Raw genomic sequence first — 23703 nt, 5'->3', positions numbered from 1 at the left:
ATTCAATACTATTTTCATCATCCTTTACCATTACACTGGTGGAGAAGTTGATGTGGGTTGGATTCTTAGCAAAATGTGGATATCAGTCCCATTTTAATATTTATATATATATATATATATATATATATAGAGAGAGAGAGAGAGAGAGAGAGAGAGAGAGAGTTTTATACAAACATGCAAAGTATAGATCATAGTAAACAAAAAGTGGCAAAGTTGGGTGAAAGTTGATAAAATTTGGAAAACAAATTGTGAAGGTGATTATAGAGACGTCTTGGCGGCATGATGGAAGCTGTTGTGTTTCTCATTATGACTGATTTGGCCTCTGCATGAGGTGGAATTTGAAGACAGCCTTAAATCTGGGGAAGGCTTGTATAGGAAAGACATGCAATCCGGGTTGTTTAAGGGCTTGATGAGTCAAAAGCATCACTGGGAAAGAAATAGCTAGCTGATCAAGATGTGTCTAAATAGACAATATGTAACTGCGGTCAGTCAGTATTATACCTGTTGTGCCACAGGAGAGAAGTTCAATATGTCTACATAAGGGAGATGAGGCAAACCCATGTTCAAGGAGGAAGAACAAAACAAATTTCAAGTCAAAGCCTTTAAAATGACAATCTCTGTAGATCACATTTAAACTGGTTATGCATCATGTGCTTTAGCCATTAGCTATTTTATCTTACAGCCAGCCCTCCTTAACCAGGGTCTCTGTATCCACTGATTCAACTACTCAGTTAGAAAGTATCCTCCTTCTACAAAATTCCAAAAGCAGATCTTGATTTGACCATTTTATATATGGAATGCCATTTTACTATATGATGAAACATCTCTAGATATTGATAGCAGGTCCTGGAACAACTCCCGCTGTATTTTATTTTATCTTTATTCTGCTTTTCTGATGACATCGGTTTTTACCCATAAGTCTCTCCAGTCCAATCCAGCAAGAAGTTTGGTGCAAGTAAACACAGTTACCTCACTTTCCTTCCAAATAATCTCAAAGAAATTATTATGAGACTTTCATTTATAGACAATAAGCTATATGGTCATCTTAAAGCATCTGTGTTCTTTGCATGCGGGATGGGTGCAGGTGAATTGATCTCAGGCTTATTTTTCATTAGCAAATTGGGATGTATTATCTGGAGCACTGTTTCTTAAACGGTAGGGCCCGACTCCAAATGGGGTCTCCTCAGCTAAGTGTTGGAATGTATCAAAATTTGACAACAGTGAAGATTTCTGAATGTGACCCAGTAGCCATTTTAGACATTTACATGATTCCATTATGTAGCGTTTATAGTGGACTCTTCAGAAGATGCTTCAGCTATACTTCAATAAACCTTGTAAATGCTGATTTATTATAAAAAAATGTTGGATTTTGGTATCTATTTTATATACAGTTCCTCTATACCTGGGGTCATGTAAAACTTTCTCAGGTAGAAAGAGGTTGCAATTGAAAAACATTTAAGAAGCCCTTATTTAGAGCAAGGGCAGGCAGCTGTTGGACTTAGGACTACATGCAGTCCAGGGAGAGAGGTACACCTTGGCATAGAACAGGGCTTCTTTATTTTTTTTTCCACTTGTGACTCCTTTCCACCTAGGATATATTTACATGACTCCCAGTAATACAGAGGTATAAAATAGGTATAAACTCAAGCCTTTACTGATAATAAATAAGCATTTCCAAGGCTTGGTATACAAACTGATAATTCTTTTTCATGAAGTACAGTTCAAACATCTTGTGTAGAGTCCTCTAAACCCTGCATATTGTTGCTCACAGATTTGTGTAAATGAATGGAATTCAGAAACTTACTGTTGCCAATTTTTTCATGAGCCCTCCTTTACAACAAAGAAGCTTGCCTTCAATTTTATAATCCTTCCTCCCTTGCGCTCCTCCTGCTTCTCCAGCCGGAACACAGATGACCATTCTCCAGGTCTGAGTCTTCCTCCAGCGCCCACCACCAGTACAGTGTACCGCCTGGACCGCGTCATCCACAGCGACCCGGCTGGGATCCAGCAGGCCCTGGCTGAGCTTGGGAGCCGCCATGCCAAGCCAGCCTCCTCCCCCGGTCCAGCTCAGCCACCCTTCCTGGGGCCCAGAAACAGCAATTCCTCTTCCCTCCCCTTGGGACGCTTTGAAAGTAGGAGCAGTGGCAGCACAGGTAACCTACAGTGCCTTTGGACATCCAGCCCTAGACTCTGGCTTCTCTGGAACTAGACAATCCCAGTCCTTTTTTCCCCTTAGAAGCATGGGCTGGGGTGGTAAAAGGAATTCTATTTCTCTGGATGAGGGAGGAAGGAGATGGCAGAAGGAGTTTTGAAGGACCAACTGGTATGTTCCCCCCTTGTATGCCGTAACTTATAGCAGGCATGGGCAAACATCGGCCTTTCAGGTGTTTTGGACTTCAACTCCCAGAAATCCCAGCCACTTTATCCATGGATGGCTGAAGTTTGCCCATGCCTGCCTTATAGCCTCTTGATTTATGAAGCTACACAGAATTGAGATTGGTATTAGGAGGAGGAGAGCTTCTGGGAGGATTAGGAAGGAATCGTGCACGAAAGCTTGTGAGTTGCTGCCAGCTAGACAGCACCGGGCTATCTGGAGATCTATGGTCTGACTTAGAGTAGGGCAGCTTTCTTTGTTGCTTGGCATGTTTTGCTGAGGGTGTCACTTGATTAACTCTTCAGCTGAACCTGCCACCAGCAGCTCCTGGAAGGTAGGGATTGGGGGTGCGGTGGGGTTGGGGGTTTGTCTATGTCTCTTGTTGTGTGGCCCTAGATTTTTTGGAAGCAAACAAATAACTAGAGCAGAACTTCTGCAGGTTTAAAATGCCCAGCTCTTTAAGCCACTCCTCATAGGACTTGTTTCCAGATCCTTGATCATTGTAGAGCAACTAAAATGATCAAGGTTCTGGAGCGGCTTAAAGAGCTGAGCATGCTTAGCCTGCAGAAAAGAAGGCTGAGAGGAGACATGATGAAGGCCATGTATAAATATTTGAGGGAAAGTCATAGGGAGGAGGGCGTGAGCTTGTTTTCTGCTGCCCTGCAGACTAGGACGTGGAACAATGGCTTCAAACTACAGGAAAGAAGATTCCACCTGAACATTAGGAAGAACTTCCTTACTATGAGAGCTGTTCAGCAGTGGAACTCTGCCCCAGACTGTGGTGGAGGCTCCTCCTTTGGAGGCTTTTAAACAGAGGCTGGATGGCCATCTGTCGGGTGCTTTGAATGCGATTTTTGTGCTTTTTGGCAGGGGGTTGGACTAGATGGCCCACAAGGTCTCTTTCAACTTTATGATGATTCTCAAACTGTTTGTCGTCACACGTTAAATGTGTTGGTTACAGTTTGTAGGTTTCACTTGAATGTAACAAGAAATGGAAAAAAACTTAGAAATCCGTAATAGTATCTTACAAATCATATATTTTTTAAAATGTAAATGAAAGATTTTAATGCGATATGTTGTGCCCCCTTATATTTTGTTATTATAATTCACGTGTGTGCCCATATATCTTATAAGGGGTTGGTTTAACCTCTGTTTTGCCAGTTACTGTGTTGCAAAATGACACAGCTGTCAGAGTTTTTCAGCAGTAGAACTCACTGTCTCAATGCTTCTTCGGAGGTTTTTAAACAGAGACTGGATAGCTATTTGGTGGGGTGCTTTAATTGTGCTTTCCCTGCATTGCAGGGGGTTGGAGTGGATAGCTCATGTTATCCCTCCAATTCTAAGGGTCAAACAAGTGTGTCATCTACATGACAGGTTTGGAAAGCTATGCTCTAGAGGCTGTGTTGCCTCAGGACATGACTTTGCAGACTGTAAGAGTTGCTGTCAAGGGCTTAGGGTCCTTGTGGCATATGCTGCAGCTAAGTGCTTCTGGATAAGTGATTCTCAACCTGTGGGTCCCCAGGTGTTTTGGCCTACAACTCTCAGAAATCCCAGGCAGTTTATCAACTGTTAGGATTTCTGGGAGTTGAAGGCCAAAAGATCTGGGGACCCACAGGTTGAGAACCACTGTTCTTGACTCGTATGGAAAATTGCAAGGCCATCTTTATAGGTTTCCATGTATACCCCTCATCCCTTTCTTTTCCCGTTCCTATCAAAATATCCCATTTGACCAGAGATTCTACATACTGCATTCCTCCCGTCCAGATTCTTGCTTCCTGGACAAGAACCAACTGCTCCGCTCCAACAGCGGCCCCCTAAAAGACTCTGGTGCATTGAGCAGCTTTCCTGCAAAGCAGCGGGAACGGTCTCGCAAGCAAGACTTATTGCAGCAGGTAGACTTGTTTTTCCATTGTTCTTTTCAAGTGGAGTGGTGAAGGGTTTCTGTTTCCACTTCTCAGAAGTAACTTCCCTTCTCCCTCTTTCTCAGGAATCCCTGGCCTTCCCCAGTGGCCCCGGATTTTCAGCCCCCAAAGAAGAGGCTCCTGGAGAGCCCCGCAGCAGAAGTGTCCCAGTGTCTGAGGGCATAGCCCCACAGATTTGGAACCAATTGAATTCTAGTAAGTTGCCTGAAATAAAGAGACAATGGTGATAGACTCAAAACACTTGTGGGGGGGGGGGGGGATATGGAGAGAATGTTGAGTCACTCAAGATGGCTGTATTATTGAGTGGTTTCTCATTAATTCTGATAACGGTTGCTTCCTTTAGAATCTAGTGATTTGGGGGGGGGGGCGGATAAGAAAGAGGATGGCCTCTAAAAAAGACTTCTAGCTGGTTCAGACTGAACTAGAATTTGCTATTGGACTAGAAGTTCTTGGGAGGGTGAAGCAAAGGCAAAGTGTAGGCATTTGGAAGGAGGACAAGACCCTTCTCATTCACCTTGTGGTTCTTTGTCAGACTCCTCAAGGAAGAGCTACAGGCCTGCCTCTGTGGAGCCCTGGATTGACCCCTTGAATGCCTTTGAAGAGGTTGCCAGTACAGAGGTGAGGACAAGAGTTGCTGAGCTGCCACATGCTCTGTTAAAAGGTGGGAAAAACCTGCTCCAGGTTCCCTATAGAGAACAGCTGGAAAGCCTTCCCATCTGGGGCTCTCTACCTCACACCCACTCCACTCTTTCCCCAGATGAGCCTCTCCGACAGTGGCGTGGATCTCAGCAGTGACTCGCAGGTCTCTTCAGCCACATGTAGCCAGCGAAGTTCTCCTGACGGGGGCCTGAAGGCCACACCAGACACTGGCAACAAACACAGTGGAGCCATCGGCACGGGTAGCAGCGATGCAACTGTTGCAACTGGGCCCGAAGGAGCCGAGCCAAAAGAGCAGAGGCGGCGGCCACCACCAGCCAGAGACTCCAGTCTGCTCAAGGAGAAGGTACAAAGTCTCTTCAAGGGACTGGGAAAACTTAACACTAGACCAATTTTCTCAAATTGTCTGCCCTCTGGATGTCTTGGCTTGCAGTTCCTTCTCTGGGGGGGCAGGGGGGGGGATGGGGATGGGGATTGCCACCCAGAACCTCTGGAGAGCACAAAGTTAGGAAAGGCTGTTCTGCAATATGAATGAATGCTATAAGTATTGCGTCCTTGCCACAAAAGGCTGGGCCTGCTGATAATTTCCTTGACCCTCAGCTGAACCATTTGCTCCCTGGGTCAAGAGGAACCCCTAAGGCTCACCTCTCTGCCTTTTCTTAACAGGTGAGTGGTTCCCCTGAACCTCCGCCCCGAGACCACCCTCCTCCCGGTGCAATTGGCACTGAACGTTCCCAGCGAGCGGAGAAGGCAAAAGACGGTGGCGAGGGGCTGGGCACCATGAAGTCAGAGGCAGGTGCTCAGCTGGATAACTCAGGGGCCTGCCCACCCATCCAGTTTGGAGCCAGTGAAAAGGTAAGTTCAAAGTGTGTGTGTGTGGGGGGGGGGGGGGTTGCCTCTTTCCCACCACCCACCAGGTTTCTGAGCACAATACATTGGACCCTAATCTTCTCCCCTGGTTTTCCCATCTCCTTCAGGATGCTGATCTCCGTTTCATAGTGAATGAAGGGCCGAAAGCTGACAAAGAAGCACTTACTGAAGGGGTGAGTGGTTCTAGGTGACATGGGTGCTCACGCGGCCAAAGTGCTGCTGGCTGGGGAATTTTGAGGGTTGTAATGAGAAAAAATAGTGCTACCCAATTTCTGGCAGATTGTTAGCCTTGCCTGCCAATTGTGAAGATACAAATACAATATATACTTGATTATAAGCCGACCCGAATATAATCTGAGGCACCTAATTTTACCACAAATAATTGGGAAAACTTGTTGACTCAATATAAGCCGAGGGTGGGAAATGCAGCAGCTACTGGTAAATTTCAAAAATAAAAATAGATACCCATAAAATTACATCAGTTCAAGTATCAGTAAGTTTAATGTTTTTCCAACTCTGATAAATCATTATTCTAACCTTCTTCAATGTAAATGTCCTTTCGTATCCTTCTAATAATAATAATAATAATAATAATAATAATAATAATAAAGTAAAATAATAAATGTAACAACAACAATAATAAATTAAAATAATAAATGTAATAATGACAGTAATACATCAAGTAAAATAACAGCAAAAAAACAGGTGGGAACAGAGGAAGTGGGAAGGACTGAGGAGAGGAAGGCACAGCAAGCCAGCTGTTCTTTCTATCCCTCCTTTTTTCCTTTCTTTCCTTTTTTCCATTCTCTCTCTCTCCCAACTTTCCTTTCCCCCTAATTTCCTTCCCACTTCCCTTTTCTCACTCGTTCCCTCCCTCTCTTTTCCTTCCTTCCTTCTCTCATGTGCAAGAGGGGGGAAGAGAAAGGAAGTCGTATGAGGGGGGAAGAGAAAGGAAGGCTCCAGTATAAGCTGATGGGGGGGTGGCTTTTTCAGCCATAAAAAAGGGCTGAAAAACTCGGCTTATACTTGAGTATACACAGTAACCCTATTTAGGGCATACTCTAGTCACTGGCAGTGTTGTGCTCCCCAGTGGTCCCCTGGGTTACATTACAGCATTGAATGCCTCCAATATTGGCCAGAGAGGCAAGTGGCTTATTTTGTTTAGAAGTCCTCTCTTTTTTATGCTACATAATGCCAGGTCTGTGAGATACCTTTCTAAGAACGTAGGATCATAGTTAGAAAAGACCCCAAAGGTCATCCATCCTCAGTTTAAAAGCCTCCAAAGAAGGAGCTTCCACCGCAATCTGAGGCAATGAGCTCTACTGTCGAGCATCTCTTACAGTCAGCCTCTTACTTCATGATTACCAGTCAGCCAAAACTTGAAAAATTATCCATGCCTTGACTGTTGTAATACATTACATGGGGCTTCTCTCTGAAGGTGTCTCAGAAACGATTGACATTCTGAAACATACGTTTCAGCAGACAGGTTCCTTAAACATCATGAAAGACTGTTCTTTGTTGCTGTATACTAGGCATGGGCAAACCTTTGCTCTCCTGTTAGGAATTGTGGGAGTTAAAAGTCCAAAACACCCGGAGGGCCAAAGTTTACCCATGCCTGGTGAGACTGAAATAGATGGAGTATGTTCTGCGAGTTTTAACGTGTTATCCAGATTTCTTCACTATACAACAATACATTCCTCTTCACTGTTTTTTTTTATAAGAGTCTCTGAAAAGACAGGGTATCAACTTAGCAAGAATTAGGGGAGGCAACAGGAGAACTGTAGTATGCCTGCCTGCCTTCTCTTCTCATGGTTTCTATTGTCCACCCTTTTCTGCAGCTGGCCTCTGCCCCCCGGGAATGGGAGCTGCTCCCCCCGCCTCCTGCCAGCCACAGAGCTTCCCCCGAGATGCTTCCTGGCCGCTCCTGTGATTCCCGGCCATTCTCAGTCGCCCCAGCTGCTGTCTCCGCTGCTTCATGCCTGCAGAGCCTCCCAGCAGACTCCTCTATGTTCTCAGGTAGTTAAGAGAGACCGGGGATTGGAGAGGTGGGTGCCCTTTTGGTGTCCGCCAGGCAATGGATGTCTGACCCTTCTGTGTTTCTGTCTGTGCAGGCGAGCGAGGCCAGGGCCAGCGACTCTATCCAGAGCTCTTCTATGGGAGCCAGGTACAGTCTCTTGTTCCCCTTGGTAGTGTGGGGTGGTGAAGGGAGATACAAGATAACTTGTTGGAATTGTGGGTCCTCAATTGTTTTTATTTAAAAATATTTAACCCACTCCTCAGCTACAAAGGCACTCAAAGCAGCGTAACTATTTATTTATTTATTTGCCCTTAGGTTTAAAATATACATAAGATCAATGATTATTGCATAAACTAGATTAGGTACCCGGTGATACCTAATACCTTACAAAAGTATTTTGTAAGGATAAATTTTAGAAGTATTCATAGCTTTTTTGTTGTTTTTGGATTTTATAATTGGTCTCATTAGAAAAACATAAAGGAATGTAGGTAAATACAATTCTCCATCGTGGTGTCTGTGAAATCGCACATATGGTATTTTCTGCGCCTGCGCAAACAGCTTCGGAATCTTCTAAAGCTCTTTTAGTACAAAATGGCAGTAGCCCCGCTCACTTTCCCCATAGAGTATATAGTCAGTGGGAGGGGCTACTGTCTTGGTTTCTTTTGTCCGCTGCTCTTGCAGCAGCTAAGGAATCTTTCTCGTGTGTGACTAGCTTTTATTATTTTAGTATTTTATCTCATGTATCTGGACTGTTTGGCTGTCCTGGTCCTATCCAGTAATGTCTTCAGCGTTTTTGTTTTGTTTTGTTTTGTTTTCTTTTAAGGGGGAAAGCCACTGATACTGATGGGCATGCTGTGTGTTGGTTTTGCCTGAGGAGGGCCACATAGTACGAACCTGCTCTGTCTGTCTTTCTTTTACACTCCAGGCAGGGCCGTAGCCAGAAAAAAATTTCGGGAGGGGTTTTGAAAACCCCTCCCCCGCTACAAACCTGTCAATATCTGCTTGAGATAGTGCCTGGAGGGACTCTTTATGTTTTGCATCTCATAGACTTAGCATGGGGATTTGGTTAACCAGTTAAAATTCATGAGTAAACCAGGTTTTTTTAATAACCTGAAAAATTTCGGGGGGGGGGGGGGGTTGAACCCCTAACACACACACACACACCCTGCTACAGGCCTGTCTCCAGGCACTTAAAAACCGAGACTTGCAGCTTAAAACCTTGCTTTAGGAGCAGGCGCTTCCCCCCTCCGATTATGTCAAAGGTGACAAAGCCGAGCCTCTCCCTCTGGTGGGGGGTGTTGGCATTCAGGGACCCCCGTTACCTTTGGCTGCAAAGTTCCTTTCACTAATTTACCGGCCCCGGCCAGACCCAAGGGCAGAAAGCCTAAGGCACCTCATCTGCCTCTTGCAGGGCAAGAAGGAGCTCCTGAGTGAGCCAAACGGCTGGGGAAGCTAAAACAAAGAGAAGTCTTGGCTCCCCAGCCGCCACTTAGAAAGCTGCCTCATCGCCAACCCTGCTGACGGTTCCTGCTGAAGTGCAGGACGGGCTCCCTTCCCAGAGAGGCAAGCATTCACGCACTGTCTCCCTGGGCTGGCCTTGGTGGAGAGAAATGCTCCAATACCGACACAGAGCCTCTGGAGGATAAGAGCTTGCGGATCTTGGCTGTTCTGGAGGACCCACCTCATATTCAGAAGAGTGGCCAAGCACCACCCCTGGTGGTGGTTGCTATTATAGTTCAAAAGAGTGCCCAAGCCCCATCCTCAGCTGCGGCGGCTTCCATGGCACAGGACAACTCTCAGATTTTAATGCACTTGCTGCGTCCTGGAGAGCTGGCTTAAAGGTGTAGCCTTTGGCAACGCACTTCTCGTCTGTTCGGTGCATGACACCCACCAGCCACGTTAGTATCTCGCTAGTCTACCATATGTGCGATTTCACAGACACCATGATAGAGAAGTAAAGGTTGCTTACCTGTAACCATGTTTCTCCGAGTGGTGATCTGTGAAATTCGCACATCCCTGTCCATCCTCCCCACTGTTGTCATGCCTTGGTCCTTTAAGCTGCTACTCACGGCGGGGGAACTAAGGCAATAGCCCCTCCCACTGGCTATATTCTCTATGGGGCATTTTGTACTAAAAGAGCTTTCTAGAAGATTCCAAAGCTGTCTGCTCAAGAAAATACCATATGTGTGAATTTCACAGATCACCACTCGGAGAAACACGGTTACAGGTAAGCAACCTTTACTTCACCATCTGTCATTGTTCCCAAACTGCACCAGTGGTTAAAGTTGGTCACGTTTGCAGATCCGTCATCAGTGTAATTCACTGATGTGGTTCAACAACAATTCGCTGAAGGAAACTGATTTATTTCTGTCTTTCCACAATCACTGGATAACAGTTCTAAAGATTTCCCACTTAAACACCCTGTAATATAACAGCCCAACTCCCATCCGCCATCTAGTGGCCAAACTCTGTGCCTACAGTCTGTTAACTGCAATTCCTAATTTCCTCACAAAACTGATGTTTTATTTACACTACCCTATACCCTACCTCCCTTTCCCCCACCTCTCTTCTTTATGACAAAGAACCAAAGCAGCCAGCTGCAGGCTGCTACGGTGATCCTGACATCCAACTGTACCCTCAGTTCACTTCTGACACAATAAATAAATAGAGCTCTCGATGTGGGAGCAATCTTGAAAAATACACACATAGATATATACATACATATTTTGACTTTTATTACATACGTATACATACATATTACATACATATATATACATATCCACTCAGTGGATAGTTGTAATGCCAGATAGTTGGTGGGAAGAGCTCCAGACTGCAGCTGGACGAGACACGATTCTGCTGTGACTTGTTCCCTCCCACATTGGAAACATTGCTCATGTTCTGACTGCCACCTCTTCATGTCTCATCCCTGCAGGTCCCCACCTCTCAGCTGGAGTCGCAGCTTCACGGATCGAGTGGGGCCAGCAGTTACCACCGTCCGAGCACTCCCTCCTTGCACACTTACAGGTGAGGAAGGAGAGGGACAAGATGAGTGTTTTCAATGTTGCCCATTGGACTGTCCTGTGGACTTCCTCCACCAGCTCCAATTGGCTTCTTCCTCTTTTAGATCCCAGCACCTGTACCTCCAGCCCAGCCCGGGTCCAACCTCTCCCGCTCAGGGGGCAGCGGGAGCTGTTCTCTCCAGCTCGGCCTTGCTCTCGGGGGTGGCGCTTAAGGGGCAATACGTGGAGATCTCGGCCCTGCAAGCAGCCGAACTCCCCAAGCTACCGGCCACTGGGTTGCTGTACCAGGCTCCCCCACCTTCCTTCATCTACAGCTCGGCCTTCTGCGGCAGCCAGCTGCCTCCGGAGCAAGCCATGCTTCAGGTACTGGGTCACCAGGGCAGCGTTCGTGGGGAGGAGGGAAGAGCTTGGTAGCCTTTAGTTGTGCTTGGAAAGTGGAGAGATCCAGAATTGTGATATGGATTTGCCTCTCCCAGCCCTGCTAGGAAGGAATGCATTCCTGTCTGACGCCGAAAGGCAAATGTGTTTCCTCACCAGTGAAATGGGAGCAATAGAGGAGGTTCCACACAGTTTACAGGTTTTTTCCTTTACAGTTACAAAATCAAACAGGAAGTAATCTCGAAAATCGCTAAATCAGTGGTGTCAAACTTGTGGCCCTTCAGGTGTTTTGGATTTCAGCTCCCAGAATTCCTGGCCATTGGACAATCTGGCTAGGGCTTTCTGGGAGTTGGAGGGCCAAACATCTTGGGAGGCTACAAGTTTGACACATCTTCTCTAAATGGTTTGGTGAGGTACCTTGAAGTTCAAAAGGGATGTATTACAAGGAAAAATGGAAAACAAAGTGTTCATAGGCTTAGATAGTCATTGTATATATCAAGGAGACTTAAAGAGGTGTGTTTTGCAGACAGGATAGAACTCTTTCATCAGTGGTCTCAAATGTAGACCTTGATTCACAACATAAAGCTCAAATTGTCATATTACGTAAAATAGCAGTACAAGCCTTGCACCTTTTAGCTTTAGATAGGTGGATTTTCTGTATGATTAAAATTAATAATGGGCCTGTATTTCTCCCTAAGTGCTTAGCAACTAAGAGCGTACTGAGAGTCATTTATCTTCATAGTTTTAGCATTAGATAGTGGTATTATTTCATTTCTGAGTCCCTGGATATAACAGAGAACACAATACACTGTATAACTTTCACAGTATCAGCTTGTTTTTCTAGTGGACATGTCCTGAGACCAAAAATATATATAGGGTGAGCATCCCTTATCTGGAATTTCTCAAAACTGACCACATGGGTGGCTGAAACAGTTATGCCTTTGCTTTCTCATGGGTCAGAGCACACAAAATGGGTTCCTTGCCCAAAACTATTAAAATATTGCATATAATTACCTTCAGGCTATGTGTTATGAGATACTTGAAATATAACTCAATGTTGTGTTCAGACTTTGGTCCCCTCTCCAAGATTATGTACATATATGCAAATCCCGGTTTTCACAAATCCGAAATCCCGAACAATTCAGATTCCAAGTATTTTGATTAAGAGATATTCAACAGGTGAAATGTCTTTTCCTGCAAGTTGAATACATTGCTCTGTGTCCTAGTCAAGAATAGCAGGAAACAAGCTGGCTCCATCCTCAATGTGACATCCTTTCAAAAAAATGAAAAAAATGAAATCCCGAACAATTCAGATTCCAAGTATTTTGATTAAGAGATACTCAACAGGTGAAATGTCTTTTCCTGCAAGTTGAATACATTGCTCTGTGTCCTAGTCAAGAATAGCAGGAAACAAGCTGGCTCCATCCTCAATGTGACATCCTTTCAAAAAAATGAAACATGGCTGCTATGTCCCCTCTCAGCCTTTTCCCCAAGCTATAAACAGTCCTAGTCTTTTAAGATGCTCCACAAAGGAGCATCTTAAAAGGCTTCCAGACCTTTGATCAGGCTAGTCACCCTCCTATGAACATAAGGGTCCAGCTTCATCTCCCTGTTATTTGAGATTCACGGTCTGCTTTTTCAGCAGATGCGCCAGGACCTGGCCTCCCCATCGGAGTTCTATCCCGCTACCCTTGGGCAAGGAAGCCAGAGCAATTTCCTGACCGCCACAGGCCCAGCCCAGCAGGTGAGCAAAGCGTTGCCTAGGCCAGGCATGGGCAAACTTTGGCCCTCCGGATGTTTTGGACTTCAACTCCCACATGGCTATTTGAAATTGTGAGAGTTGAAGTCCAAAACACCCAGAGGTTTTTTTGGCCTAGAGCCAAAACTGGGCTCCCATTTGCCTTCCTTTCCTCCGCTCTTCGCTCATTCTCCGTTTCTCTTCCACCCCAGGTACTTTTGCCAGTGGTAGAGCCGCCCCAACTCCCACCCGTGGTGAACTTTGGCTCTTTGCAGCAAGGCCCACCCGCAGCCACTGCTCCACCACCGCCCCCCATGCCCCTGGTGCCCATGGCCACCCAGGCCTTGAGGCCACCGGGACAAATGCCGGGGCGCCTTATGTCTCCAGCTGTGCGAGCGTTCCCTCACGGTGGAGTGGGCCGTAGCGAGGTGAGGAAGCCGGTTTGAGTGTGGGAACTTGGGTTGAATGAGGGCTTCCTCCCCTTCTTCTGTCTGGTTCTGATGGTCATTCTGTTCCGCAGCTCCATACCCTGGAAATGAAGCCACTCCAAGACTACAGGAAACTAAATGGCCTGGGGGCTGCGGGGGCCAGACCCCCTTCTGGAGGCAGGTGAGTAATCTGGGTGAAAAAGAAATGGCTAGGATTGTGTCTATTAGGTTTACATAGAGAAAATAAAAGGACCACGAAATATACCTATTGTAGCTTTGCCACGGCAAGATTAACCATAGCCCAAGACTGGAAAAAGGAAAAAAAGTTTAACTAAAAAGGATTGGAGGGAAAGAATAAGGGGATATATGCTAATAGCCAAACTAACCAATAATAGGAGGAACAAAAGTAATGAGGATTTTTTGGAAAAATCTGAATGGACAGTCAGTGATATAGAGAAGCTCCATTAGGAATTTAGGATTACTATGAACAAGGACAGATAAATTGGCTTAAAGGCTTCATAGTGCTTCAGCGTCAGAAGTCATGGTGAGGGATGCACAAGTGTGGGGAAGTGGTTTTATTTTGTGTAGGAGGGGGTTTAGATGCGTGTATGGTCTAATACATCGTGTGATTTAAGTTACTGATATTAATATGCATGTAATGTAAGAAATAAGTTGATTGACTAATGTAGATATGCATGTATATATCAAAATTGTTACTTGATCATATCTACTATGATCTGTTGTTCTGTTGTGTACCATAACTGTTATAAACTGTTAAACAAACAAACACACACAAATAAATAAATAATGACCAATAAAAGTAAAATAAAAAAAAGAAATGGCTAGATGGAAGTTAAATGTGGGTTTCTCCCTCTTTGTTGAAACCCCGCTCTTCTTATTCACAGGCCTTTCTCTGGAGGCTTCAATGCCAGGTTGAAATCTCCTGCGTCCGGCTACGGTAGTATCTTCCGCGCCCAGCGCTTTGAGGTCTACCAGCAGGTTAGTGGCTGCTTGTTGGATGAATAGCACTAGCTTTTTAAAAAAGGAAAAATGTATCAAATTTTGAAGTAGAGGTACTAGCCATGTTGTGGCAAATCATGGTTGGTGCTGTCATAGGTGATTATACCAGAGTGTGGGTACTGCAGTCCTCTTTTTCAAATGTGTGGAATATAGGCAGGGGGCACTGAGCACGAAGTCTGGGTTGATGTATTTTGGTTGATGTATTTTTATGATGTTTTTATTCTTCTGCTTTTAATTATTTTAATTAGATTGTTTATGTGTTATTATGTTTATAATTGTGTTTTAGCTTGTAATCTTTTATGCTGGGCTTGGTCCCCATGTAAGCTGCCCCAAGTCCCTTCGGGGAAATGGTGGTGGGATATAAAAATCAAATTATCATTATTATTATTATTATTATTATTATTATTATTATTATTATTATTATTATTCATTAAATGTAATGAAAAGTAGCTCTGACACTAACCTGACATCCTATGGATGCTGTGGGTATATCTAAACATTTAAGATTATACTCCCTTCCCAGAGACCAATTCTGTTGTTCCTTCAGCTGTAATCTGAACCTTTTTTTTGAGGCAGGCCTTTAAAATAGAATTTTGTTTTTAAAAATGGGCCTGACCTATTCCAAAAGTCTGCGGAGAAGATAACCTGAAACTACAAACATACACAAGCAGTCCCCGACTTAACATCCAACTAAAAAACGACTCATAGCTAAGAATGGGGCTGAGACAACAGGAATTGAAAAATCTACAACCAGGAAGGGAAAATCACTGCTGAAAGAGTTATTGTGAGGAAAATGGTTCTCCGCTGAAGCTTTGTCCCCAATCTTTGTTTCAACAACAAGCCATTTTTTTTCAAAATCCAATTTTCACAGGGACAAAAAGTGAGATGAATTCTTTTGAACGGAAGCATAGAGAGCAAAACAAATGTCACAGGGGTGTTAACCCTTCCCAATGGTATCCAATGTTATATATAGGCTTGAGTTAGTTAGAAAATGTACCTGTCCCGACTTATGTACAAATTCCACATAAGAACAGATCTGCAGAGCCAATCTTGTTTGTAATTTGAGGACTGCCTGTATAGTATTAGGCCTATAGCAACTCTCAAGGAATCAAAATTGCATCTGGCGGTACCCATGGAGGCCAGTTAACTGAGATACTGTACAATAATATATACAGTAGAGTCTCACTTATCCAAGCTAAACGGCCCGGCAGAAGCTTTGATAAGCGAAAATGTTGGATAATAAGGAGGAATTAAGGAAAAGCCTATTAAACATCAAATTAGGTTATGATTTTACAAATTAAGCACCAAAACATCATGTTATACAACAAATTTGACAGAAAACGTAGTTCAATACGCAGTAATGTTAGATTGTAATTACTGTATTTACAAATTTAGCACCAAAATATCATGATATATTGAAAACATTGACTACAAAAATGCCTTGGATAATCCAGAACCTTGGATAAGTGAGACTCTACTGTAATAACAATATTCCATGACAGCTAATGCTGTAGTAAAAGAGGGCCCATTTACGTTAACTTCCATGTCTACATCCCATGCAGTCCTAGGGCCTACCCTTTCTTGAGTTGCTAGAGCACTAGCAGAGAAGCCTAAGTGTATGTTTATACCAGGCATGGGCAAACTTCCTCTCTCTAGGTGTTTTGGACTTCAACTCCCACAATTTCTAACAGCCTCAGGCCCTTTCTCTTGAGCAGCTGAGGAGGGGAAGGAAGGGGCCTGAGGCTCTTAGGAATTGTGGGAGTTGAAGTCCAAAACACCCGGAGGGACGAAGTTTGCCTGCAATTGAGATGGGAGCACAAAGTGGAAGCATAGCACTATGAACATGTAGTATAGGAAAGACCCTCCATGCTTTGGGCTGACTCAGGATGCCCTCGTGTGACCTCCCTCTCCCTCCTTGGCTTTGCAGTCGGACGTGCGCTGGAGCCCGCGTGCCTGGGAGCGAGCGCCCCAACCCCGTGACGGCGGCCCCCCTCGACGCCTCGAGCCGGACCCCCGCTCCCACAGCGACAAACAAGACCCCAGTCTCTCTAGCCACCACTAGTCCAGGATGCAGAGTCCTTTCCTTTTTCATTCTGTCCCCCTCCCCGAAAATGCTGGGAAGGGGGCTGTTTTGTGGGGGCTTGGTCCTCCTCTTCCTCCCCCCCCCCCCTTGGTGTATCCTGAATATGGGGTGTCTCCTTGATTCCTTTTCTGTTTTGTGAGGAGGGCGACACTGGAATTTGCCCCCTCAGTTAGGGGGTGTTAGACACTTAGTGTACGGGAGGGAGGCAAGGATCAGGATTTTGGGACGCTCCCAGCTGAATGTATCTTTGCTTATTTCCTTTGGTTTCACCCAAGTTTTGTTTGTTTTTTTCCCCTTTTTTCCTGGCAAGGGGCTAAGGTTGCCCTTTTGATCTGAGGGGGGAGCAGCTCTGAGATGTGGAGTGTAAATATATATAAATATGAACACATGGGGGTCTCACCTCTCCCCTCTTCTATTTATGGGGACCGGGGTGAAGTGAGACTGGGAGCTTGCCTCCTCTCCTGTCCATTTGCTCCCCTGAGTTTGAAATAGGAAGCGTTGAGTTTTTAAACAGGTGGTCGAGCTGGTTTGTTTAATAAATAAAAACCAAAAAAAGTTGTTTAAAAAAACCAATAAAATAAAAAGTCAAACTGTTGGGTGCTTTCCTGTGTTCACTGTATTCTGTTTAATACAAGTCTAGATCTATTAAAATTGAGAGGCTTTTAGGGATGTTGTGTTGGTTTCCACGGGTCTGCTTTTCAATCTGGATCCATCTCCTTCTCTATTGAATTTAACCGTAGGTATGAACATGCTTCTAAATCCTCTTCTACACTGCCATATAATCCAGATTATCAAATCAGATAATCTAGGTCAGTGATTCCCAACCTTTTTTTAACCAGGGCCCACTTGACCAGAGACCACTCTCCAACATTAGTACCAAAAAGGTTACGAATTGAAAATTCGAGATGAAAATTCTATTTGTATAGGCGCCCCATTTTTGGAAATGGGAACAAATATGAAAATGAGACAAAACAAATGAAACAAAACAAAATGGACAGCAATTCCATACAAATCCACAACACTATCCAGTAGTTGCCATCTACTCACACACAGAAAACCATATTTAATAATCTAGAGCTGATGTTGTCTATCCAATGTAATTTTCTGAATCAGCACCCCAAGTGACCCCAAGAACAGGCCTAAAACTGAAGACACCCGAGTGTGCCCCGAGTTTGCGGACTGGATTTTCGCTCTTGCAGCCTACTGCTAAGCCGCAGCCCACGGGTTGGGAACCACCGATCTAGATTATCTACTTTGAACTAGATTATATGATTCTTTTCTGCCAGCAGATAATCAGGATTTTATATGTCAGTGTAGAAGGGGCCTAAATCACTGCTTCGTGGGTCCTGATGCCAAATGGGGTCCCAAAAATGCTACAGCAGGAACACAACACCCAGTGGCTGTTTTAGACATTTAAACACAAATCTGTTGTGCAGTATTTACAGTGGACTCTGCAGAAGATGCTCCATTTGTGCTTCATAGAAAGGAAAATCAGCCTATTTAGCAAGCCTTGGAAATGCTGGTTTGTTATCAGGAAATGTCTGATTTTCTATTCCCGGGATTGCATACAAAATTATCAGGCCCAAAGGGATCACAAGCAAGAAAGTTTAATAATAATTATCTTTATACCTCGCTATTCGAAAAGGAGACTCGAAGTCCTGCTCTAAGTTACTTTTTTCTATTAGTAACCTTGGAAACTACGTCTGCTCCTTTGACAGCCAACTAGCATGGTGCCGATTCATATGATGATGAGGATGTATTATAAGACACAATTGCTGATCTCTAGTACAACATTCTGTGCCCCCAGCCACCAGATTCTCTGTAATCTCAAACATGAGGTCTTCATATCAAAGAAGTCCCATAGCTGTTGTCCCATAGCTCTCCCCTGAAGTAGTTTTTCTATTTATACGTTGCCCTCCTGTGGTTACGCCTGATCACTCAATTAGCAATGGTACTTGTAAAGTCTAAAATGCTTGAAAGAAACTTTGGCAGTGTCTTGGCACACCTTTCCAAATGCTTTTAAGTTTTGAGAAGATAGGACAGGCCTCTCATGCCAACAACTAGCAATGTTTTAGAATGTAAACCGGCTTATGTGCTTCAGCATCATACAGTGGAAGAAGCAAAATAAGGCCGCCTTGGAGGCAAAGAAGGCTCCTTGTTGCTCCCTTCTCCAATAAATGGCATCTCTAGAGAGAAATGCTATAATTTGGTAAAACTATACATTTTTGTCAAGACTAGCCTGCCACTACCTAGACAAATAGTAAAGTAACTTTGCTATTCTTCTCTAACCCTGATCTAGAACAGTATCATTACAGCAAAAAATTTCATTACTCATCAGCAACTGTTAGGAATTGGGGGAGTTGGAAGTCCAAAACACCTGGAGGGCAAAGTTTGCCCATGCCTGGAATATCCCAAGAACTGAATTATTACGAGGGTTGAATGAAAAATAATGCCTTCACCTTCGTAACTTCTCAGCAGATAGCAGGTACTGGCTTGTTCAGTAGACACTAGTTCAATTTGGTGGGAAGCCTTAGCATTGAATGGTTGTGTTGTTAAAGTGCGAAGTATGGAACCTTGCTCAGATGGTTGGTCAACGCGGTTTAAGCAAGATGCAGGGTTCCATACTTCGCACTTTAACAACACAACCGTTCAATGCTAAGGCTTCCCGCCAAATGGAACTGTAGAGGAGTCTACTAAACAAGCTGCATACCAGTACTGCCATCTGAACTGCATACCAGTACTGCCATCTGTTGAGTTACGAAGGTGGAGGCATTCAACCCTTTGTTACTTTAAGGATTCCTTTCCTCCCTTCTCCACCTGACCTTCTGAGAGGGACTCCCTGTTGATGTTCTACTCTTCCATTTGTCATCTCTCTGAAACAGTTTTTTTAGCTCTATGATGCCATCTTCTGGTTACTTCTGAGCACTGCATGCATCTTTTGTTTTTGGGGCCCTAGCCATGAAAGGGGTGGGTTTTTTACTTGAATCATGAAATAATAGTGTTGGGGAAAACTACATAGGCCATCTAGTTCAACCGCCTGCCATGCAGGGAAAGCACAATCAAAGAACCCCAACAGATAGCCATCCAGCCTGTTTAAAAGTTGAAACCCTACCAATATTCCCAAAGTTGGATCATGAAGGTTATGTGTACCAAATTTGGTGCAAATCCATGAAGCCACGCAGGAGCCTTCGTGGAACAGACAGGCATACATAGGTATATATTTTCCACTTTTATATAGGTTAATCCTTAGCTCACTTCTACCATACAACCAAATAATTCCACAAATGACTAGTACAATGCACCAAGGAGGAGCACTATAATCCAATAAGCATTGGGTTGCTGTGAGTTTTCTGGGCTGGATGACCATGTTCCAGAAGCATTTCCTCCTGACATTTCACCCACATCTATGGCAGGCATCCATCAGCCTGAGGATGCCTGCCATAGATGTGGGAGAAATGTCAGGAAAGCATGTTTCTGGAATATGGCCATCCAGCCCAGAAAACTCACAATCCAGTGATTCCGGCCTTGAAAGCCTTTGACAACACCTCAAACAAGCATTTTTGAAATTCCTGGCTCAACAAAAATCACCCAACAGAAATCCTGGTCAAGTGGCGTTTATTTATTGATTTCAGCAGCAACTTGAACCCAGAGAGGGTCCAGCGACTGGGGAGAGGGGAATACGTGGGAAGGAACTTAAATATTTGGCCTGAGAAGGGAGTGGCTGCCTGTATGATGGTGATCAAAGGGGTTGGGAGGCAAGCCCCAGAAGCCGTATAGGGCAGCAGCCGTCACGGGTCCTCAGCCACAAAGACCTGCTGGGCATTGGGGAACCGCTGGGGAGTGAAACTGGGATCGGCTTGTAGTCGCTTCTGCAGATCAGATTTCAGCTGAGAAAAGAAAAGAAGCAGGTGGTTTTAAGCACCGGAAGAGGGGTAATTGTGGAGTGAAAAACGAGAGATAAAGGGGGACCATGCCCTCACCTGCTGTCGGTAGCCTTCCTGTAGGGCTGGTTCGGCCAAGTCTCGGCTCAGACTCTCCGTGCTGGTCAGGGGCTTCACTCCAGCCGCTTTGGCCGCTTTGTTCACTGCCTCAGACAGAAGCAGCTGGGGCCCATCCCCCTGCATCGTCTAGAAAGCAAAGCCAGAGAGCTGATGGTCTATCCATGATCCATGGGACTTTGGATCTCACAAGCTCCATGAGCCCACACATCATCCCCCAAAAATGAAACTGATTCTCCACCAGTGAGTGAGCTCCCACTGCCTAAGACTGGGCCAGGACTCTGAAGTATTCACATTCACCTGTAATAGTTGACATCCAAAGAAGAAAGGCAATGTTACCACAGGAGTGAAAAGGGCAGAAGAAAAGGTCTGGATATGAATATTTTTAATGCCTCACTGCACAATGCTGGAAATTTGGGGTCTGAGGTAAAATTTCATAAGGGGTACAGAATTCTTTGAAACTAACATAATTTTGTCTCTTTCTCACACAGCAGGTGATCCTCCACTACAAGCCGAGTATCTCTTAACTGAAATTCCAAAAGTATCCCACATGAGTGCATAGTTCAATGTAAATAGGCTTTGTTTCGTGAAAAAAATTATTAAAATACCTAGTGTAAAAAATGGCCATAGAATGAATCCCTTTGTAGCTTCTTCCGATTCTATGATTCTATTTTCAGGCTATATGTATAAGGTATACATGAAATGAACACATTTTCTATTGTTGTTATTCAAACACTGCTGTCCCCTCTGGATTGGAAAACAAAGCAGTTTGAGTCCCATCTCTGATGTACAGTGTATATCCAAATATTCCAAAATCAAAACAAATTAAGGGATACTCAATCTGTACTGTAAATATTGGCTTCATAGTACTGCTGACATTCTTAAAGACTGACCAAGCTGATCCTTGTTTGCTTCTCAGAAGCACCACATATCTTTGCCTTTTACATTTATTTTATTTCCTAAGGCAGGTATGAAACTCATTTTCAACGAATGCCACATCAACCTTATGGCTGTCTTCAAAAGGCTGTTGAATCCATGGATAGGAGGATCCATGGATGCAGAGGGAAACTATATATATTATTACAGATGGTTGGTGCTCTCTAGCTTTTTACCCAATTTGGATAACCAGCACTTGTGGCTCTGAGGCTGGACAAAGGTTAAAAAACGTATTAACGTCAGACATCTTATCCACAAGCCTTGTATCTACATTCAAACTCTCTTGATTAAATAGAGAAAACTGCAACCTTCCAGATGTTCCTGTATCACAACTCTCATCAGCTCTAGTCGTGATATGTAATGACGAGGAAGATGGGAGTTAGAGTCCAGAATCTGGAAGGCCACATAAAATGACATGGAGGTCCAGATCAGCCTGCAGTCCTTGAGTTTGACAAATATACCCAAGGGCACATCTGGGGGGGGGGGGGGGGAGTTGCCCCACCAGACAAAGTGGAACAGTATCTCCTAGAATTCATCACCCCTGGTGATCCCAATTAGGTTCTGTTCAACAGCTTCTTTGTCTAGCACTATCCTAGAGGCAGAGCTTGAAAAAGTTACTTATCGGGGCTACAAATGGTGTTTTCAGACAATGTAAACACTCCACGGGAAGAGAAGGAAGGCAACCGTGCTTCCCAAGTCGAACCACAACAATTGCACGCAAAAAGCAGGGGAGGAGGAAGGTTCTCACCTTGCGCCGCTTGGCCGGCATGCCGCTCAGGTAGGCGTCACTGAGAGGAGGCTGCTGCTTGAGCTTGCGCTGGGTCTGGATGTCCTCCCGGATGATGGGCACCCACTCCTTGCAGCGGAGAAGGGATGAACAAAGGCATGCGGAGACCCGTTAGCAAGACCACACGGTGCACACATGCCCCACAGCAAGACTTCAACTCCCATAATTCCGGCTGTTAGGAATTGTGGGAGTTGAATTCCAAAACACCTAGAGGACCAAAGTTTTCCCATGCCTGCCCCACAGGCCCAAGCTGTTCTCTCTCCCATGACCACCATTTCTCTACCCACTGCCCATCCCAAGGCACTCACGGGGGGCACAGCAGCAGCCCAGGGCTCTGCCTCTGGGGCGGGGGGCTCTGCCTGTTGGGGCTCCTCGTGCTCTGGCTCCCCACGCTGCTGGGGCATGGCCTCCTCCGCCGTCGTGGCCGGGGCTGGGGAAGCCACGCTGTCACGCTATGACGGGGACAGAGAAGAGAGAGGGTGCATCACCAGAGAGGCCTCCACTTGGCAAACAAAAAATACCAGTACTCCCTCTAGTATAATGTACTATTAAATGTAATGCGCACCTCAGTTGAAGATGTGTGTTACAGGAAAAGGATCTACTGTTGAATGTAATGCGAGGCGGTGGTGGCCATGAAAATGTTGGTTGAAAGCGGCACCCCTGTGTCAGAAAGCCAACTGCTGCTCTGAAAAGACTGGTGGGAAGCTGCACCCCTCCGTCTGGCCTTCCCATCAGCCTTTTTGCTATTGCCACCAGCTTCCCACCAGCCTTTTCATGGCCACCACTGCCTCTCCCTCTTCCATCCCCAGCATGAATCTCTTGCCCAACAGCACAGAGGGATTTAGGTGCAAAATTCTAATACACCATTGAATCTAATGCACATCTCGATTTTAATGATGTAGTTAATCCCAAAAAAGGTAAAGATTAGACTTGAGGTAATATGGTATACCTCAAAGAGCCAAAGCCTTCCCTGAGGGATAGGAAAGACTGGGCCCAACGCCCCACAAAAGCAGAACACTCGCCTAGGCAAACCAGAGGCAGTGAAAGGCAGCAACTTGATTATGAATATGCTTTTGTTAGCACAGTACAATCTTTGCGCAGTCTTGTCACCAAATGACACTAAATGACACAAAGGCCACCCAACTTCACTATGCCAGGCAGGAAAATACTATCAAATCACACCTGACAGATGGCAATTCAGTCTCTACTTGAAAACCTCTAGTGAAGGAGACTCCGCCACATTCTGAGGCAGTGGCCTATTCCACTGGCAAACAACTCTTAACATCAGGGAGTTCCTTCTCATGTTTAGGGTAAAATCTTTTTTCCTGCAGTTTGAATCCACTGCTCCATTGTGTCCTAGTCTCCAGAGCAGCAGAGAACAAGCTTCCCCTTCCCCAGTGTGACATCCTTTCAAATATTTAAACACCATATCTCCTCTAAGCCTTCTTTGGACCCTGTAACTTAGGCGGATATAT

At 44.9% G+C, this 23703-nt stretch overlaps 2 protein-coding genes across 9 annotated transcripts in view; one reads left to right on the top strand and one right to left on the bottom strand.

The window, feature by feature from the left end:
* prrc2a (proline rich coiled-coil 2A) overlaps window positions 1-17101 on the top strand; it is a 45439-nt gene extending 28338 nt beyond the window's left edge. For 3 of the 4 annotated variants that reach the window (XM_062973575.1, XM_062973576.1, XM_062973577.1), the window contains exons 17-32: window positions 1900-2153; window positions 4139-4266; window positions 4362-4491; window positions 4829-4914; window positions 5054-5299; window positions 5620-5808; window positions 5931-5996; window positions 7662-7839; window positions 7935-7987; window positions 10773-10864; window positions 10965-11223; window positions 12881-12982; window positions 13189-13404; window positions 13497-13585; window positions 14310-14403; window positions 16352-17101. In XM_062973575.1, coding sequence (XP_062829645.1) covers window positions 1900-2153; window positions 4139-4266; window positions 4362-4491; window positions 4829-4914; window positions 5054-5299; window positions 5620-5808; window positions 5931-5996; window positions 7662-7839; window positions 7935-7987; window positions 10773-10864; window positions 10965-11223; window positions 12881-12982; window positions 13189-13404; window positions 13497-13585; window positions 14310-14403; window positions 16352-16486 — 2317 coding nt within the window. In that variant the 3' untranslated portion in view covers window positions 16487-17101. The remainder of the gene's footprint in view (window positions 1-1899; window positions 2154-4138; window positions 4267-4361; window positions 4492-4828; window positions 4915-5053; window positions 5300-5619; window positions 5809-5930; window positions 5997-7661; window positions 7840-7934; window positions 7988-10772; window positions 10865-10964; window positions 11224-12880; window positions 12983-13188; window positions 13405-13496; window positions 13586-14309; window positions 14404-16351) is intronic. The other variant, XM_062973578.1, reaches the window with a different exon arrangement.
* A 3004-nt stretch (window positions 17102-20105) lies between these two features.
* bag6 (BAG cochaperone 6) overlaps window positions 20106-23703 on the bottom strand; it is a 34504-nt gene continuing 30906 nt past the window's right edge. For all 5 annotated transcript variants that reach the window (XM_016991808.2, XM_008105686.3, XM_016991809.2 and 2 more), the window contains 4 exons: window positions 22537-22680; window positions 22190-22297; window positions 20488-20634; window positions 20106-20394 (listed from right to left, as the gene is read on the bottom strand). In XM_016991808.2, coding sequence (XP_016847297.1) covers window positions 20296-20394; window positions 20488-20634; window positions 22190-22297; window positions 22537-22680 — 498 coding nt within the window. In that variant the 3' untranslated portion in view covers window positions 20106-20295. The remainder of the gene's footprint in view (window positions 20395-20487; window positions 20635-22189; window positions 22298-22536; window positions 22681-23703) is intronic.

Source organism: Anolis carolinensis, chromosome 2, assembly GCF_035594765.1.
Source record: "Anolis carolinensis isolate JA03-04 chromosome 2, rAnoCar3.1.pri, whole genome shotgun sequence".
Classification (NCBI taxonomy): Eukaryota; Metazoa; Chordata; class Lepidosauria; order Squamata; family Dactyloidae; genus Anolis; species Anolis carolinensis.
The sequence above is the reverse complement of the archived record's forward strand: the minus strand, read 5'-3'. Positions and strand labels throughout refer to the sequence as shown.